Consider the following 20,684-nt stretch of genomic DNA (forward strand, 5'->3'; position numbering starts at 1 on the left):
ATTAAAAAAAAAATGAATTTGTTAACAAATAATAATCATGATAATTAATAATTCTAGTGAAGCTAAAATAAATAAAAAATTATAAGGGAGACCATTAATACTATCGTACACAATATTTTTTAAAAATATTTTTATATAAAATCCTGGCTCCATTTTGCTCTGCGTCTAAAAATAGTTACGTCTACTTACTGAAACCGTGTAATAAAAGAGCCCCTTTTTTTTTAGCTTTCTCTTCAAGTTTAATTTTGGGTTTATAGAACGATTATTTTTTCCAAATATTATTATATTAATGACACGAGGAGTTTTTTAACGATTCAAAATAAAACCAATAAAATCCACTCATTTAAAAAAGTTCCATCTCGTTCCTCGGCTTAGGGTTTGGTTAGTAGACCAAATACATAGTGCAATCTTGCCTAATTAAGTATATATGCTAATGCATGAATTAATTAATGAATTATTAATTAACATGTATCAATAGCACATATTCTTCTTTGCTAATAGTAGAAGTGAATCTATACTTCAAAGTTAAATCTCATCCTTTTTGTCTCGGGTTCGAATTTCTTATCCTATTTTTTTATTGTACTCTAATTTTAGATAGATAAATATATGGTTGTTAAATTGTGAATCGAATAGAAAATTATTTTTAAAAAATAAAATAAAAATAAATAAACACCGAAAAAAGGGCTAGTAAACCACACTAAATTAAAGTTCATGTGTGAGTCCGTAAATCACACTAAAGCTCATGTGTCACAAACTTAATCTACTGATTGTTGGCAAGAATATTCGAGTTTTGATCAATTGACACAGACGATCACTTGCTAAAATCTTGATACATGCATATAGACATTATGTAAAGAGTAAATTCATCACGTATTCTTTATTTCTCTTTGTTTTATGTTTATTTGGATGCATTCATTTATATATATATATATATATATATATATATATATATAAATAGTGGTTACCACTTCCACCCAATATTTAATGGACCATATTAAAGGGCCACGCATTAATCTTTTCCAAATTATTTTTAACTTTTGTGCGCCACTACTCCCCATTGGATATAAAGCTTCCAAAAATATTTTATTCACATTATTTTTCTACTTACAGTATCAATTGCTATTTTACACAGATTGGATTCGACTGATAAATAAAATCGAGTGGTTTTAACGTGATAAAATAAAATAATTGTTTGTCTAAAGTTATGGTGCAAAATATTTTAAAAAATTATATAAAAAACGTGTCTTCATTTAAAAAAAAAATAATGGAGTTGTTTTGCTTGGAAAAGTAAGTTTCAACAAATAATTATGATTATATACAATAATTACAAAGATAAGGTACGAAGGAATTGAGCACACTGATCTGACGGTGGATTACTGCCAACCGACAACAAATCGACGGTTAATTAATTATACATATATATATATATATATATATATTATATACAGTAGTACTTAGAGATAGTGGTAGTTAGAGGTTATCTTTAATCCTTAGGGATGTGATAAATGTTGTTCGAGCAATAATACCGTTTTCGACTTCAAATGTGATTTTGATCATTTTTAATTTCAAATTTTGCAGAACCCGAAAAATAGAATATGTAGTATAACGAGTTAGTTTTCTAATTCAACTTGAATCACCAAAATTGGATGTCGGACGAGAAATATACAATATACATGAATCAATAAATAATGTCCACAACTTTGATGTATTGAGGTATCTAAATTCAAAATGTGACTTATTCATGCATAACTTTGTCACACGACATCCAATCTAGCGGATGTAAATTGGATTAGAAAGCTAACCCAAAGGACTACAGTTTTCGTGTTTCGAATTTTGCAAAAATTCAAATAGAAATATGTCAAAATCAGGTTCGAAGTCAAAACGACATTAGTAAAATTGAAACGACATTTAACATTTTAGTAATCCTTAATCATGTCAAAACACCTCATCTTCTCTTTACATATGATTTAATGCAACTCATAATTAATTAATTAATTAATTAATTTATTATAGTATGTGGTGTCGCAGTCATGATTTTTACACAACAAATTCGGATACATTAATTCCAATAAGGACAATCAAGAAAATGACAGGAAAAACTAGATATACCACTCAATATATATATTATTTAATATAATTAAAATTAAGTGATAAGATAATTTTGATAAAATTGCAGAGGTTTAATGAATTATCATTTTACTGCAGAACATTTTGCCTATATTCAGTGTTCTAAAAAATCGGCCGAGGCGGCCGATTAATCGGTCTCCGAGGTGGAGACGGTCCGAAATCTTTACGATTTTAGTGTAAAGGTTTGAAAAATCGGTTTTTTGTCTGTGAGGCGGTTTTAGGCGGTCTGAGGCGGTCAAAGCTTTAAGGCGGGTCAAACTCGGTGGCAAAAATCGGTCAAAATTGGTTTTTTTTTTTTTTCTTCTTATAATCAAAATAAAAGTTGGGATTTTAATAAAAGAAAATATGATTTTATGCCTTATTTTGTTTATATTAATTGTTATTAAAGAACTAATGATGTATGCCAGAAATGTTCAAGAATAAATGTAAATTCAAAAAAATTGTTTTTTTTATTTATATTTTATAAGGATATTTATGTATTATGATCTTATAATTATTAAACTTTTATTATGTTATTAAGAATATATACATGATGTAGATATAACTATGTTTAAATATCTTTTTATATATGTTTCGAGTATTTATAAATAATATCTAGAGATATATATTATATTAAATTTTAAAAACCGATTTATTTCCGATTTATTACCGATTAATCGTGAATCGGTGCCTGACCGACTCGGACCCGATTACCGCTTTTTACAACCTTGCCTATATTCTCTACATATTTTTCTCTCGGACGTGGACTGGCTTAAGTATCGGATGGTTTTTGCATCCTATGCCCTAACGTGTGTTTTTTTTACGCATGAAACACCTCGTTTCTCCCAACTGAAGAAGATTATCGAAGAATTATTTCGGTTCTTGGATATTTATTGCAAGTTCGAGAATTATCTTGAAGTGATTCGAGTTAACTTATTGTTGACCGCATCAATCTTGTTTCATTAATAGTATAACAATGCCCAAATAAAATTTTCAATATTTAAAAAAAAAAATCAAAGTTAAATGGGAAATTGTAAATAAAAGAAATTTCCAGTCCACGTGGAATTAGATAATTTTCTTTGATTACACAAAATTTATAAAATGTTACTCACTAATGATTGGAATCAAGAAAATGAAGAAAACCCATGCATGAACCTTGCAATATTTTGCCCTAAATTGAGTGCACTTTCAATAATCATGCAAACTTTAAGTGGTCATTTCACTATGTTTTGTGGATTTCAATATTATCATAAGATGGACCACAACTAAAAAGGTGTATTCCTTTATTTATTATTCCTTTATTTATTATCAATAATTAAATTTAAACGATCGAACGGTCGGTTAACTAATAGCTCACAACGATCAGTTAATCTCGATCGATAATTTGCGACAGCCGCGGATTTGTAGTTGTTACATAAATGAACCGTGGTCAAGTATACTTCACTATATATAGTCGTACAAATTTGCAACGAAAGAACGAACACGAAAATACACTCAAGGAAAGAACTCTATAGCTATATTAGCCACATCAATAATCGTACTAAAAAAAATTGGCTTAATTAAGCAATCTTTGTGGAGATCGATTGTAACTTTAAAAAGTGTGTTTCTAAATTGTTTTTCTATTTCATGGTAACAAGACGGGCTCGATCGACCATATTTCTCTCGCATACTGATGGATCGTACGGTCACTACTAAACTTTGACGAACCAGCCGTGTTCAATATCGACATCTTGGTCCAATTCTGCATATCCAAAATATAACAACTTTTTTCAGTGTAAGATAAAATCACAATGTAATAACAAACATTTCTATATATACACTCGTTTTCGATTTTGCAAGGTTATCTTGTATGCATAGATCAAAACACATGGAAAAGTAGGGAATTCACAGCAGGCAAGAAAAAAAACGCACCTTTTGATCTCTATAAGCCTGGTCAACTTTTTCTTGACAATCGAGATAACTCGGAAAATCTTTGCCAACTAGGAAATAATCCGCTCGGCCATAGCCTTCATTTCCTTCTAAAGAGCCCATCATTTCGTCGTAGTTGTAGGGTCCGAATACACCGCTTTTAACGAACTCTTTCACCTCTTCGAATCTAGGATCCGCCACAAACTGCACACCATGCACACATATACTACAAGTATGCATATATTTGTTTAATATGGGATTTATTGAATTTTTACGTCTCGTAAAATACCTTTCCCTCAGCTCTTTCTTTACGAAGGCCGGCAATTTCGTCCGCACGAGCACCGAAGAGAAAGAAGTTGTCTTCTCCAACTTCTTCCCTTATTTCAACATTGGCACCGTCTAATGTTCCTATAAGTAAGCTCCCATTCATTGCAAATTTCATATTGCTTGTTCCACTTGCCTCCATTCCGGCCGTGCTATGTGAGAGAGAGAGAGAGAGAGAGAGAGAGAGAGAGAGAGGTTAGGGCTGTAAGTAGATGTACTTATATATATATATATATATATATATATATATATATATATATATATATATATATATATATATATATATATATATATATATATATGTATGTATGTATGTATGTATATGGTTTAGGTGAAGTACCTGATATGTTGAGACAGCTCAGTGGCAGGAATAAGAACTTCGGCAACACTTACATTGTAATCCGGTACGAAGATGACCTACAAAAAAAACAGAACAAAACAAAATGGTTAATCACTTAATAAATTTTAATGTTACCATGTATCTTAATTTGTAAGACTAGAGAATAATATATGTATGTATGTTTGTGTATACCTTGAGAAGGTCACCTATCTCAGGATCATGATTTACCGTGGCCCCCACATCGGTAATAAATTTCACGATCCTCTTAGCTTGTACGTAAGTAGCAAATGCTTTCCCTCCGAATATGCAAACTCTCGGAACAAATTTAGATTTTCTCTCCTCAGCGCTCATTTCCTTCATCTTCTTGTATCGATAAACGATTCCCAGTATATTCAACAGCTGTCTCTTGTACTCGTGGATGCGCTTTATCTAGAATATTACCACCATATATATATATATATATATATATATATATATATATATATATATATATATATATATATACACACAACGTTATTTATTAGACGATAAATTTTGTGAATTAAAAAAAATATAGAGCAAAATTATAACCTGCACGTCGAACATTGCGTCTGGGGTGACAATGTATCCAGTTTTCTCCTTGAGAAAAGAAACGAGTTTCAATTTCTTGTTCATTTTCGCCTCCTTCCATTCGGAATGTAGCTCTTCGCTATCGGCAAACTATATAAGCATTTCAAGAAATGAATTAACCGTTACCGGGAGTGGGGGCCGTGGCCCCCCTACGACTTCTTTAAAAAAAAAAACCTACTACTTTATCTTACCTTTCTCAACTCCGCTAACTTTTCGGTGTTTATCAGCCAATCTTCCGATCCGGTCCACTTGGTTATGATGTTACTGAGCTCTGGATTGCAAAACCCGAGCCATCTTCTCGGTGTGACACCGTTAGTTTTATTCTGAAATTTCTCCGGCCATAACTACATTTTAAAAATATAAAAAAAAATATAAAAAATTCCAAGTCAGCTGAAGATATATCGTTATTCTAGCAAGCAAGAAAGAAATACGAGTCCTATGTTAATTAATTAATTACCTTGTAAAATGCATTAAAGACTTCTTCTTTAACGATTTCGCTATGGATTTCTGCGACCCCGTTTACAGCATGTCCTCCAACTACGCACAAATTCGCCATGCGTACTAACTTCGGTTGTTTTGGATCGGGTTCAAACGCTGACTTGACTATATCAATGGGGCTCACCTTTGGAACTTCAATTTCCTTATCTTCGTCGGTAGATTTCTCTTCTTCTTCTTTGCCACTGACTTGTGCCACTTCATCAGATTCGGAATCTTCTTCTTCTGTTTGGACAGAATTCTCGACAGGGATTTCGTGTGACTTAACAAGTAAATCTAAGACAGCACAAGGTAGTTCGATATTGTCCAAAATCCGCATTTCGTTCAGCTTTTCCTTCAGCAAATCCAGATCCTCTGTACCATACTCTTCGACAATTGTACTCACAAGCTGCATTTAAAATTAAAAAAAAAAAACCCACAAATATGTGACTTGTTTTTTCGAGCAAAGTCAAGAAAGCGAAATACCTCTTCGTCAATCAGTCTTATAATCTCAACATGTCGAGGAAGAAGTTCTTGAAGAAGATCCAAACTCCATTTCTCCAAAGCCTCAGGAAGAACCGTATGGTTAGTGTACGCCACAGTTCTATATATATTACAACAAACCGACAGTAAGATTTAAGAACGAACAAAATCACAAGTGATTGACACATTTTATACCTTTGAGTGATAGCCCATGCTTCGTTCCAACTCAACCCCTTCACATCCACTAATATTCTAATCAACTCAGGTATACACAGAGTCGGGTGAGTATCGTTCATTTGCACAGCAACTTTTTCCGGAAAATTCTCCCAATTTACCAATTCGCCACATCTCCTCTCAAATCTCGATACAATATCCTGTAAAGAAGCTGAGCATAGTGTGTATTGTTGCTTCAGTCGAAGTGTTTTCCCTTCGTACGACTCGTCGCCTGGGTATAAAATATAGCAAATCTGTTCCGGAAAAAGAAACAAAGCGGTCATATTTTTCGGAAATATCGGACTGTCTGAAAAAAAAGGGACTTTAATTTTCAGACATACCTTTTCGGCCCTTTTCATGGCCTCGTACGCTTTTGGATGATCTCCGTTATTAAAAGCACGCAAGTCGAAAACTTCTGAGTTGACTTTTGTTGACCACAGCCTCAAGTTGATGGTGGTTTTGGTTTTGTAACCTGGTATCGGAACATCATAGGCAACAGCAACTATGTTTTCTCCTCCAATCCATTCTTTCTTTCCGTTACCGGAACTACTTTCGACGACTTCTCCGTAGAATTTAATGGGATAGGAAATATCGTTTCGTATTATTTCCCACGGATTTCCCATCTAGTCCAAATATTTAAGAATTTAATTACGCGGAAAAAAAAAAAAAAAAAAAAAAAAAAAAACCGTTGAGAAAATATAGCGAAGATATTTTCGTACCTCGAGCCAATTTTCAGCAACTTCTTCTTGACCATCTTTGGTAATAAGCTGCTTAAATAAACCATATCTGTATCTAAGTCCATAACCCCAAGCTGGGTAATTAAGTGTAGCCATTGAGTCGAGAAAGCAAGAAGCAAGCCGCCCTAATCCACCATTACCGAGCGCTGCATCCGGTTCCTACAAAAACACATTAACGGTTGATAACATTCGACTACACTTCGTCGAAAACTTACCAAAAACCCCTTCTCACCTGTTTAGCTACATCTTCTAAATCGTGTCCCAACTTCTTGAGCGCCTCCGCGTAAGGCCCTTTGAGCTCCAAATTACCGATCGCGTTCAACAATGCTCTACCCTATCGACACATAAAATTAAATTGAAAATCAAGAACAATATTGATTTTTTTGATAAAGATGGAAATATATATACATATACATATACATATATATCGAACCTGGAGAAATTCCATGGATAGATAGTAGGCCTGCTTTACGTCGACCTTTTCGTAGTGATCGTACGTGGTGTTCCAGTTCGCAACGAGCACGTCGCGAACGCTTTGGGCGGTGGCGTAGTACGCTTTCGGAAGCTCGAAAAGCTCGGGAGAGAACGATGGAGTGAACTCCGCGTGGTACTTTATACTCGACGCAATCGATGCAGAGTCTGGCTTCAGTGCATCCAATGCACCCCCTATGAAAATCACAAGGGTTTCATTTCATTCAATCTTTCAACACAGTTAGTGGCAGTAATAATCACACACACACACACACACACACACACACACACATATATATATATATATATATATATATATATATATATATATATATATATATATATATATATATATATATATAAATAGCATCTCGAAAATTGGGGGAAATTTGAAATTTGTGGGGAATTATCAGGTATGGAGCAGAGAAAACAGGGTGCAAAATGCAATTTCAAGACAGGATTTTTAAAATTTAGGGTTGCTGTAGAAAATTAAATTAACCTTGTTCTTGTTGTTGTTGTTTCTGGGTCTGTTTCTTACTGGCTACGTTTTTGATGATGAAGAAGGAGCTGCGGGAACGAAACGACGGCGTTTGTTTGTTGAATGAGAACTCCCATTTGCGGTGGTTAGTTAACAGAGCAATGCTGGTGGCGGAGCTCACTGTGTGTGAATTACACAGTGCTGAAACCTCCATTAATTCTCTGTGAATCGACCTTCGTTTTCAGGGTTGATCAAAGATTGAAGAAGTTGATGAAGCTGTAAAAGCGCGGCTGCTCGAGGGGGAAGGGAAATTTGGTTGGTTGGTTTCACACCACTGGAAAAGATATTTTTATTCTTTATTATTTTATCTATTGTTTTAGGATTAAATGCACTTTGCCCCCATAAATTTCTATTTTGCGCATTTTCCCCCCCAAAACTTATAAAAATGGATATCCCCCTTCGAATTTTTATATTGATTGTACTTTCCGCCATTGGCCTATTTTTAGAGGACATTGTGCAATAAAAATAACATTTTAAAGGGGTATTGTGCAAAAATGTAATGTTTTTAAGGGGCAACGTGCAACAAAAATCCTCAATTCCGATGAATAATCCATCGGAATTTTGCTATCGGGGCAATATGTTACAAGAATAATATTTTGAAGGGGGACATTCACTTTTAAAAATTTTGAGGGGTTAAGTGCAAAAATTAGAAATTTGCAGGGGGTGATGTGCAATTTGCCCATAATGTTATTTTATTTTATTTTTTGTTGTTTGAATTTTGATAATATCTCCACAACAATTTGTCACAAGATCTTGATTTTTTACTCGTATCGCATGATATTTAACCAACTATTAAAAATAATAAAATATATATATTTACATAATAGAAATACTATAAATATGTAAAATTTAATATTTTAAAGTAAAAAAGTTTCAAATTTCAACATTGCATTATAAAATAGGAAAAAAAAAAATCATAGTTGCTCTTAAAATAACATTAACAAAGTTCAAATTTGAATTCCTCATTTCTAAAGAACTAACTCATAATCTTCAAGATCAATGTCACTTAAATCTTCTTCATCAACCAATGTCAAACGATTGTCTTCATCCTCGTGTTCATTAATCTCTTCAATCAATTCTGAAAATCGCACAAACACCTCAAATAAGGTGAAAATTGAATCAATCACCACAAATCAAGTAACCAACCTCAATTAAGCAAACCCATCACTACAAACCCAAGGCTAATTGAGGACAAAAAGGACGAAAAAGTGCTTTTAAATCGCGATTCCGTTCAAATTACGCAAAACTCAGTCAAACTCGCACTTGAATCGCAAAAAAATAACAAGAATCTATGAAAATTGAGTTAGGGTTGCCATAAGGTAATAGTTTTTGAAGAAATTGAAGAGAGAAAGGTGGAATAGGATTGTGAATTTGAAGGGTTATTTTGAAATCCGATTTTCAGTCCTGAAATTGTGAATCTTTTGTTTTTTTTTTTTTGTTTTTTAAATATTTTGACTAATATCGTAAATATCGTACCGTATCGTGATATGGCGATACGATACGATATCTCGCGATATTTACCGATATTTAAATATAGCCGATACAGAGTGCGAGTTGTATCGTTTTAATTGGGACCGTACCGTATCGCGATAAATATCGCGATATCTCGTGAGTTTAACTACCATGATATAATGTATGTTTTGAAAAAATATTAGTTGATAGCACTTTATTTAAAACTTTACTTATGTTTTTTTTTAAATTGTTCCGCCTCGTTTCAGTTCGATTTGTTCCATGTTTTACTCGCATAATTTTAAAAGTTTATATTTAATTGTGTGTGTGTAGATTTATAACATTTTGCATGTATGCACATCAACATATATATATATATATATATATATATATATATATATATATATATATATATATATATATATATATATATATATATATATATATATATATATATATAGTAATATCTAATCTATATCATGCTATATAGATATTTGTAGAGAATATCACCAAAATGTGGAAACAAAAAACTACAGCAAAGAGAGTGCAAACAAGAACAATACAAAAAGAGTGGGACTCAAAATTAGTTGTCACCAACCTTTTTCTTGTTCCTTTTTCTCTCAAGTGCAGTCGTTCGTTACAAGGGCACGTTTGTCTTTTCATTCACTACCACTAAATGCCCCCAAGGAATAAATTGGTCTTCAAATATCTCGTTTTCATTATACTATTTATTGATTGTTAATTACATATATTAATCAAATTTAATTTCTGAATTTCTTCCAAATGTTTGTACCAATTTTTCTTATCATACAACAAATGAATACCTTTGTAATTATAAAGGGAAATTGTTGATTAATTAAATATTTTATGCATGGAATTTTGAAGATATTTAATAGACAATATAAATATTTTTTGTCAAATAATTGGGATCTAAATTTTATAAAGGACAAAATACACTTCACTCCCTATAAATTTTCTATTTTTGCATTTTCCCCCTTAAAAGTTTAAATAAGGGATAACGTCCCCTCAAAGTATTGTTTAGGTTGCACTTTGCCCTAAAAAATAATTTTCTATGGACATCATGCAATAAAAATAACGGGCAACATGCAATAAAAATAATATTTAAAGGGACAATGTGCAACAGAGACACACAATTCCGATAAATAATCAATCGAAATATTGTTATCGGGGCAATGTGAAACAAAACTAATATTCTGAAGGGGGCGCATTCACTTTTTTTTTTTTTAATTTGTAGAGGGTAAAGTGCAAAAATTAGAAATTTATAGGGGTGACATGCAATTAGGAAAATATATACTTGCGATGTACAAAAAGCCCAAATCAAAGCCCATATGTTTTCTAGATGATAAAAAAAACCCGCGAAAGATCCTCAGCGACAACGGTCGAGAAAATTGGCCCCCCTGTTTTTCCTCGGCATCTCTAATTTTTTTTTTCTGTCGGGCATTTTCTCATCTATCTGTTGGGCATCTTTTCATAATACGTTACGGAATCTGATCATCCTGAAAATTCATTCCGTTTTACTTCAAAAGGTTTGTTTTTTTTTTTTTTTTTTTCTCTATTTGTTTTCCTGAGAATGATTCTGTTGTTTTCTTGTGCCGGTTGAAATCATTTAGGCCTGATCAGGTGATTAATTGCATGGGTTTTTATCATCGATTTTGATGATTTTGAATTGATTTATGATTATTCATGTTTCGAACCCAATTGATTTCTTAAATCGAGTCGATTGATGGCGAGAAGCCCTAAAATCAAAAAAAAAATATCCTTTTTTTTTTTTGGTTTTGTTTGATTCCTTATGTCTTGTATATGTATGCATATGTTTATGTTAACAATATGTGTACTTTATTCAATTAGAGGGAATTTTATGCTTTGTGGTGTGTGTGTGTGTGTGTGTGTGTGAGAGAGAGAGAGAGAGAGAGAGAGAGAGAGAGAGAGAGAGAGAGAGATCATAAATCTCTTAATTATCTTTCAAGATGTTAGTCATTTAGGATTTGAGGAGTTTCTAAGATGAGCAATTTCATTTTAGGTAGAACATACCGATTGGCAGCAAAAAAAAATGTTCGGCTTTAAGAAATCGCCCGCAGAGAAACCGCCCCGGCAGCAATCAGTGGACGCGACAAACCCTTTCGATTCCGACGAAGAATCAGGCGCCAAGAAGAGCACAACGATTACACCTGCAAGAAGAACTTCTTCCGAACCGGCACTTATCATTCCGGACGATTCCGATGACGACTTTTTCGGAAGAGGGCCGGCATCTTCTTTGAGGAACAAGCACAAGAAGAAAGATCTAGAAAGTATGTCCGTTCAAGAATTGGAGGGCTACGCAGTTGACCAGGCCGAGCAGACGACTAAGTCGGTCAACAATTGCTTGAGAATTGCCGAAGATATTAGAGAAGACGCCACCAAGACACTCGACACTCTGCACCAGCAGGGAGAGCAGATCCACCGTACGCATGTCATGGCTGCTGACATGGACCGTGACCTCAGCAAGGTCTAACAGTTTCACTTACTTAATCGACATTGTCGTTCTTTTTTTTAATTCCGATGCAGTTAGTTGATATTTTTTTTCCCTCTCTAACGCATGAAATGCAATGTTTTGCTAGAAAGTGTGTTGTACAACTATTTCAAGATTCATTTCGGGTTTATTGCATTTAGCACCCTCTTTGCGTTATAAAAATATTAGCAAACTACCCCCCAAAAACTCACCATTTAGGGGGTTGTGAGTTAAAAGAAATGCATCGTAGGGGGGGGGCGTTTGCTATAATATTTCTCACACGGGGAGTTTTTAGCAATATCAGTATAACACAGGGTGCTAAATGCAATAAACTCCTTTCGAGGAGACGATGGTTTTAAATGATTTTCTCTTGCAGGGCGAGAAATTATTGAATAATCTCGGAGGCATGTTTTCTATGCCGTGGAAGCCTAAGAAGACGAAGAACATTACAGGCCCGAAAACTTCCAAAGGTTTTTTTTTCTCGACAATCTTCCCCTATTCGTTAATCGAACTCGTTGGCTGCATTAATCGTGTGATTATTAGCGCATATATATAATTGACGATTAGTTTGTTTGTTCTACAGATGATAATACTACAGGAAAGAGAAGTTCAGCAGAGCAGAGAGAGAAGTTAGGTTTAGCTCCAGCACACAAAGGCTCTAAAACACCTCCTCCCGAACCGACAAACGCTCTGCAGAAAGTTGAGGTACGTACATCTTCGTTGACTTTACGAAGAGTGAATATTCGATTTTGTTGACTTTTTTTTTTTTTTAATTTGTTGGCGTTGATGTTATGTTAATATTAGTTGGAGAAGGCAAAACAAGACGATGCACTATCGGACCTTGGAGATATATTAGGTGAATTGAAGGGCATGGCTGTTGGCATGGGATCTGAACTCGACAGGTTACAACTACTACTCGTCTTACGGATTAATTTTCTAGTTTTTTAAATAAATATATAACAAAGAAAAGGTGGATAATGATTGTACAGGCAGAACAAGGCTCTTGATGACCTTCAAGAAGATGTCGACGAACTAAATTCTCGAGTGAAAGGAGCCAACCAACGTGCACGTAAATTGATTGGATAGTTATATTATATATAGACTAGAGAAAGCTAAATATTAAATATCAGCTTATATTTGTAATTCATTATTTTTTTTACCCTTTTGAATATTCTTGTTTCTGTAGCCATTTCTTGGGAAAATAGTTTAGGCAAGTTGTAAATTTAATTTTGATTTGTTTATTTCCATTATAAAAGAATTTATGAGAGTTTTCTTACCAGCAAGTGAACTAACTTGTTCTTGAACATAACCTGCAAATTACTTGTGAAATAGCAATTCTTGCTTATCTACAAGTGAATTCTTGAATCTTGATGCCAAGTTTGGTTTAATAAATAGTGTTTAATTAAATAGTATTTATTTTTTAACAATTAAATACACTGAAAATAAGGATGCTTGCAGTATAACTAATTATTGTAGTATGTTACTTCTAATTCCAACAAAAAAATATAAATTAAAAAAAAATCAACAAAAAGTATAGTATTTAATATTATTCTACACACTATAATAGGGCAACCATCAACGGTGCACACTCAATTATAGCCCCGTGCGAAAGCCTCGAATCGACTCGTACTACAGCAGAAAGCTCGGAACAAGAAAACGGATATAAAGCATTTTAGCCGTACCTTACTGCATCAATCTAAAAACCGATTTACAAACAAGAAGAAATTCTTACAGCACTCGACGAAATTCAAATATCCTCACTCTTCACAGCAGTCCATTTCGCCTCCGAAGCAGCATCCCTTCTCGAACGCGAAACGAACCCTACAACATACCCGAGAAAAGCGCCAAGAACCAGTATACTAGCAACCTTAACATACCACGAAATTACAACACCGCCATCACCGCCACCACCACCACCACCACCAGCAACGATCATATTAGCACGGCCATTAAAGACTTGCCCCGACGCCAAAATCTCCACCACATCATGCACCTGTCCATCATGGTTCCCCACATAAGACAACGTAAGTCTCTCCCTATTCGCCTCAAGCCTAACATACCCAAACTCACCACCACGGTATAAAGATCGAACGGGCTGAGGAAAAATCGGATCTTCGAGGTGGTCCTGCCTGGGCTGCCATATAGGCTGCCAATCTTGCCCCGCCATCCCAATCACCATATGCACGGGAAAACCTGAGCTTCCACAGGTGAAGTTATTAAGCGGACAAAACCGCTCGTACCTATGCACGTGCCCCCACAAAGCCACCGTAACATTGTTCTCCACAAAAAGAGGTTCTAAATTAGCCAGCAATCTCTCTCTAAAAGGGGCATCTCTCGTTTCATAACTGGTTGTGTACATCGGCCTGTGGCCATGCACAACGACATAAGGCGTCTTGTTTCTGTCGACCGATGATAAGTCGTTTTTCAAGAATTCGTACTGTTTACTCCCCGAAAGAAAGTTGGTTTCTGTGGAGAAATAGACGAAGTGGACCACACCCATATCGAACGAATAGTAAAGATTCCTAGTGGGGGGTGATCTTGTTCCGGTGGGTTCCAACGAGTTTCCGGGCATGTTGAATCGGAGGCTGTAAGGTACCCCACACTCTCCTCCACCATCTTTCCCGTAGATCGAATAAGACCAATCGGGCTTCCACGGCTGAGCTGGCCAATCGTATTCATGGTTGCCTATGCAGACATGGTAGGGTACTTTGGATGCAATGGGTTCGATTTGATTGAAGAAGTTGTCCCACAACCAAGAATAGCCTCGGGCGTAGCTTATGTCTCCGACGTGCGAGATCAAAGCGGGCTTTTCGCCTATAGCTTCGATGTCTCTGCTTATCCATTTAACGGTGGCGATGCTCTCTTCTTGTATGCGCACGAAAGTCGAGTACGGCGTGTATGTGCCCATGTCTCCAAGCAAGAACGCTGTCGTTTCAGTTGAATCCCTAATTTGCGAGACGAAGCTGTAAATTGTGCTCCAACCCCCAGAATCACTGCCCACCTGCCAATTTTTGTTTGTAATTAACAAAAAATTGCAAGTTCATGATTGTTGAAAATTGGAAATAGTAGTGAGAGAAAGAAATGATTTTTTTTATTATTACCTGATAATAATACCTCTTTCCATCTTCTAAATCAACCATCACGCCGTCGTGTATAAACCCCGGATCCCTCCACCCGATGCTGGAGTTCGCCGGCGCGTCGCACATATCCTCCCTCTCGTACCTCGACACACGGGTGTTCGAAACCCTACCCGTTTTACCTCGGGTCAACCCGTATTTCACGAAACTCTCCTTCCCATCGTGGGTCACGAACATGACCCGCATCTCCCCGTCCTTACCCGTCGACGCCAGGTGAACCTGATCCGGGCCCCGACCCGGTTCGAACCGGACGGTTTCGGATCGCGCCAGCAGGTGTTTGGTCCCCGGTATGGGGTTGTGATCGTGGTCTTGCTTCTTCGGGTTGATTTCGGACTCGGTCCAGTGGAAGACCCGGAACTGGTAATCGGATCGGAGGTTGATTAAGGGGATGGTGACTGAACCCGACCCGGATCGCCATTCGGGCGAGGACGAAAGGAAAATGTAACCTATGAAATTCTGGTGAGTAGAATTTGCGGGTGAATAAATACCGAGCCAATCGAGCTCCGATGGGGAATCAATGCCGGACCATTTGACGGTGATTGGGTCGCCGGACTTGGGTATGGATCTGGAGCTGACGGAAACGGAGATTTCCGACGAGCAGGTGAATTGAAAAAGGAGATGACAGAGAATCGGTAGAAGAAGAATTAGCTTTAATTGGATCATGATTTTTTATTTGAATTTCTTGATCAAGATTTTTTTCTTTTGGATCTGAAGAGATGAAATAATAACAGGGGCTGGATATTGATTATTGAGGATTGGTTGGATCAGAAAGCAAATAATATAAAATTAATTATTGGTTCTATTTTATTTATTATTTTCTTTTTTAATACTTGTGTCTTTGTCACTTATTCTTTTAAAATTAAAATATTATTTTTAATTTGAGATTAAATTCCATTAGGTAAGAATTTGTCAAAACAAATTTAAGGATTAATATATTATTATGATTAAAAATTGTTGGTCATTAAATTCTATCATATAAATACAACTTAAAAGTTTGTTTTGATGATAATACGTTAAACCTAAGCTTATAAGATGTTTAAGAACTTATATACTCTTACAGAATATTGAACTTTTTTTAAAAATATATATATAAAAAAATAAGTTGCCCGTGAGCTTTTAAGATTTTTGTTTTGCAATAAAATACAACCACCCAACTTTTATTTAAAATCTTATAATTAGTAAAAACTAGTTAATAAGTTGTTTGAATTATGGGTTTAGAAGCTTTTTCTGTTCAAAAAAATTAACTCATAATTCATTTTTGAAATATTATAAAATTAATTTTAAAAATAAGACTAACTTTTTTTAAAATAAGTTCTCATACCATATGGCCCCCTTGAATTGGGCTCAAAGTGTTGTGGTTCGAGATTATGGGCTTCTTCAATATAATGATAATTGTCGTGTCCAAATTGAATATTGGATTTTTTAGTTTATTTTTTCGTAATTTTTATTTTAAGCCCTATTGGAAATGATATCAATTATCACATATTTATTATGGCTATTTGTTATTATGGGATGATTGGCATGATTCAAGGTTAATGCAGGGACTAGAATTATGTCCCTACTCTACAATATATGTGGATTTATTACATAACTCGTGTATATATTTACGATAATACATTATTTTATTTTATTTTATATTATTTGCAAATATTTACAAAAGACAATAAAAACAAATGTAAGTTGACGCGCTGTTGCAGTACACAAGTCACAAAGTGTGGGTCGGTCAACTATCCGTGGACTTTCCAACTACAAATAAATAAGCACTCCTATAGGCTATAGGTAAGATCAATTAAGAAAAAGCCCCTCGTCTTTGGATCTATGAATCTTCTTATACGTCTATCTTCGCGGTGTCAAATTTAGTGGAATCTTCTAGATTATGTAGAATATTCTCCGATTTGCACCCGTTCGACCCCATTTAAGCTCCATATTTTAAAACAAGATGATCATAAGATGTATCTCTTGGCTTGTAAATATCAAGATTGTGGTGCATCATAAACAACATTTTTTGCACAAAACAAGTACAAAATACAAAAAATTCCACGAAATCTAGAAGATTATGTTGAAATTGACATTTTCGCACAAAACAAGTAAAAAATACAAAATATTCTACGGAATCTAGAAGATTATGTTGAAATTGCCTTCATAAGAGTAGACTTGTGAGAATATTCATAGTTGAGAAATGTGGTTGTAATTACCATAAGAAGAGAGATTTTTTCGTAATTCAACCTTACGTTCAGAGCTGACCGTGATTTACCAAATAAATATTTTTTTTTTAAGTTTAATTTGATGCACTATTAAAAGAAGGGTAAATTCCACTTTACCCCCTCGTACTCTACCTGAGAAACACTTTATCCCCTCGTACTCTCAATTTCATCGATTTACCCCCTTGTACTCTCAATTTCATCGATTTACCCCCTTGTACTTGTACAATTTTCCAATACAACCATTTCCTTCACCTTTTGTCAATTTTGACTCTGACGCCGTTTGGTCAACTCTGTAAATTACAAAATTGCCACTGCCTATAACGCGTCGTTTCTCATCCGTCAATATTGTCATTTCTTCTTCTCCCACCACTTCCCCTTCCAAGATATCCCCAAATTGAACCCCTAACTTAGTAAAAATCAAGACCCAAAAATTGATCGATTCCACCCAGTGTAAAGAAAAAAATATATGAATGTGTGAAACTTTCTTTTTTCTAATCTCGAGAGTCAAAATAAAAAAAAATCAATATTTACGTCAATATTTTGACTCTTGACCAAATGGCGTCATAGTCAAAATCGAAAAAAGTTGACGAAGAGAGTTGTATTGGGAAATTGTACAAGCACAAGGGAGTAAATCGACAAAATTAAAAGTACGAGGGTATAAAGTGGTTCTTGGACAGAGTACGAGCGGTAAAGTGGTTCTGGGACCCTTAAAAGAAAGAAAAAGAAAACTATTAATCATAGTATCAAATATATAACGGGTGCAGTTCAGTTTGTAAACTGTAACCACTATCACCAATACACACACATATATATATATATAACCTTTATAACACTAATAAACCATAAACATATATCCTCTCTCTCTATCTCTCTCTAACTCTCTCTCTCTCTAAAAGAGAAGAACATGAAAATGAGAAGTTCTCTGTTTTCAAGCTTCTCATATCACCACAGAAATATTCTCGTATCGATCACCATACCGTTTCTTCTCTTTATACTCGCCGCATCCACCGCCGCCGCCGCCACCCCGACCCCGTCACCCATTTCCCAATCCCGGCACAACAACAACAACAACATGATGACGATGATGCGCGTGGGGCGGCGCCACAATTCCTGCCACCCAATCTCCGCCGCCCAACTGCCGCCGGCCATTCGTCTCCACCTCCAAAAACTCCGCCACTGCGGTCCACCATTCCCTCCGCCGCCGCCGCCCCCGCCCGACGAGATTGATCCAAGATACGGCGTTGAGAAAAGATTAGTACCCTCCGGCCCCAACCCCCTTCATAATTGATCAAAAACCCTAAAACTTCAATTTGTTTTTTTTTCTTTTCATTAATCCGAGATTTGACTAAAACAAAAAAATCGTTCGTCTGTGTGTGAACTTCTCTCTCTAAGATCACAAGATTTAGAGTCAGCTTTCAGAATCAGAGTCAGAGTTTCAGCATGGCAGTATGCATAAAGACACTGTTCTTCTTTTGTTGCTTTCTGTTTTTCTTTTTCTTTTTTTTTCTGTTTTTTTTTTTTGTAAATGAATTTGCAGCAAATTGGCTATTTCCAAGCTTGTTTTTGGATTTGCAAGATGGAGTGGAAGCAGCAAAAACAAACCTGGAAATAGCCAAACTCATCTAGTTCCTATATAGTGTAGTTAGTAATATAGAATGATGAATAATTCTAGTTAATTCGGTTTTAATTTCATGTTGGGTTTGTTTAACTGTACCTGATTCAATCAATTTCAAATTTAATTAGCCTATATTTGTTCATTTTATTTTTATTTTATTTTTCAAGTGAACTAGTAACTCACCCGTGCGATGCACGGGGATCAATTCTAAGTACAATTTTTTAATGACTAAAACACGCCGATGAGATAAATCAAACACATTTATGAATGAAAAGGATGTTACTGCAATGATGGGGTGATATAAAAAATAAAAATATATTTTAGATAAAGTAATCGAACGAAAACTTTGAATAGTCAATAGTTGATATATAATACGATATCATCTAAAAAATTTAAAACTATGTCAATTCCATTTTATTTAAGTACCAATATAAACAAAATAAATGATAAAAGAAAATATAAAAAATGAAAATTGTGATATATAAAATAAGATATATATTATCTGATCCAAATGGTACAACTATCTCGTTCAATACACTCGGATCCTTAACAAAACTTAATTATCAAAGTAGTGTTTTACAACACATCCATTGACATCTCCGATCTCTTTGCGAGTAACAAACACATTTTTCATTGTTCAAATGCAATCAGTGATACACATTACTGAAACATAATCACTTAAAGGTGTAAAAATAAATACAATTTGTACTAAATCACCTCGATTCTAAAAAAACAAATTTAGTGGAGTAGACAATAAAATTTGCATAAAGGGCAAATAAACTAACACAGTAAATAATTATATATATAATAAAAACAACAAATGTGTATTTGAATCACAATATACAATTTTCATGATGTAAATTCATATTCACTGAAAATTCCTAGTAGACATTATCGCAAGTAATATTAGTCGTCTATTCCAAATTGATGATATCTTTATGCCACCTATACTCTTAATTCTTCATATTGCGACGTATAATACTCCATGCTACTTCTAATACAAATACTCATATTAATATTAATACTAATACAAATATTATTATTAATACTATACTAATACTAATATTAATACAAAAATCAATACTAATACTAATATCAATATTAAACCAATATCAGTACCAATACCAATATCAATATCAATACTAATACTTATACCAATACTCATACCAACATAAATACCAATACATATACCAATACAAATACAAATACAAATACAAATACAAATACAAATACAAATACAAATACAAATACAAATACAAATACAAATACAAATACAAATACAAATACAAATACAAATACAAATACAAATACAAATACAAATACAAATACAAATACAAATACAAATACAAATACAAATACAAATACCAATACAAATACAAATACAAATACAAATACCAATACCAATACCAATACCAATACCAATACCAATACCAATACCAATACCAATACCAATACCAATACCAATACCAATACCAATACCAATACCAATACCAATACCAATACCAATACCAATACCAATACCAATGCCAATACCAATTCCAATACTCATACTAATACTAATACTCAT

General features: G+C 34.4%; 4 protein-coding genes across 4 annotated transcripts; 2 read left to right on the forward strand and 2 right to left on the reverse strand.

Moving 5' to 3' along the window:
- Positions 1–3,489: 3,489 nt before the first annotated feature.
- On the reverse strand, positions 3,490–8,552 carry LOC105967434 (alpha-1,4 glucan phosphorylase L-2 isozyme, chloroplastic/amyloplastic-like). Its single transcript, XM_088826732.1, has 15 exons — positions 8,165–8,552; positions 7,628–7,860; positions 7,427–7,528; positions 7,177–7,353; positions 6,799–7,080; positions 6,440–6,711; positions 6,248–6,365; positions 5,745–6,170; positions 5,479–5,631; positions 5,249–5,377; positions 4,871–5,107; positions 4,679–4,755; positions 4,304–4,490; positions 4,018–4,218; positions 3,490–3,847 (listed from the first exon to the last, which is right to left on the reverse strand). The coding sequence occupies exons 1-15, from the start codon at positions 8,355–8,357 to the stop codon at positions 3,731–3,733; spliced, it is 2,904 nt and encodes a 967-aa protein (XP_088682858.1). The 5' UTR covers positions 8,358–8,552; the 3' UTR covers positions 3,490–3,730.
- A 2,494-nt stretch (positions 8,553–11,046) lies between these two features.
- Positions 11,047–13,440, forward strand: SNAP30 (soluble N-ethylmaleimide-sensitive factor adaptor protein 30). The gene is made up of 6 exons (XM_012992119.2): positions 11,047–11,199; positions 11,694–12,158; positions 12,538–12,631; positions 12,745–12,866; positions 12,966–13,063; positions 13,151–13,440. Exons 2-6 carry the CDS (start codon positions 11,724–11,726, stop codon positions 13,245–13,247), a joined length of 846 nt encoding a protein of 281 aa, XP_012847573.1. The 5' UTR covers positions 11,047–11,199; positions 11,694–11,723; the 3' UTR covers positions 13,248–13,440.
- Positions 13,441–13,651: 211 nt separating this feature from the next.
- LOC105967519 (putative inactive purple acid phosphatase 9) lies at positions 13,652–16,157 on the reverse strand. Its single transcript, XM_012992115.2, has 2 exons — positions 15,263–16,157; positions 13,652–15,162 (listed from the first exon to the last, which is right to left on the reverse strand). Exons 1-2 carry the CDS (start codon positions 15,959–15,961, stop codon positions 13,909–13,911), a joined length of 1,953 nt encoding a protein of 650 aa, XP_012847569.2. The 5' UTR covers positions 15,962–16,157; the 3' UTR covers positions 13,652–13,908.
- A 2,206-nt stretch (positions 16,158–18,363) lies between these two features.
- LOC148766619 (uncharacterized) lies at positions 18,364–19,249 on the forward strand. Its single transcript, XM_088826677.1, has one exon. The coding sequence runs from the start codon at positions 18,407–18,409 to the stop codon at positions 18,788–18,790; it is 384 nt and encodes a 127-aa protein (XP_088682803.1). The 5' UTR covers positions 18,364–18,406; the 3' UTR covers positions 18,791–19,249.
- The last annotated feature ends 1,435 nt before the right edge of the window (positions 19,250–20,684 follow it).

This window comes from Erythranthe guttata, chromosome 12 (genome assembly GCF_056151865.1).
Source record: "Erythranthe guttata isolate IM_541 chromosome 12, IM_541, whole genome shotgun sequence".
NCBI classification, from domain to species: Eukaryota; Viridiplantae; Streptophyta; class Magnoliopsida; order Lamiales; family Phrymaceae; genus Erythranthe; species Erythranthe guttata.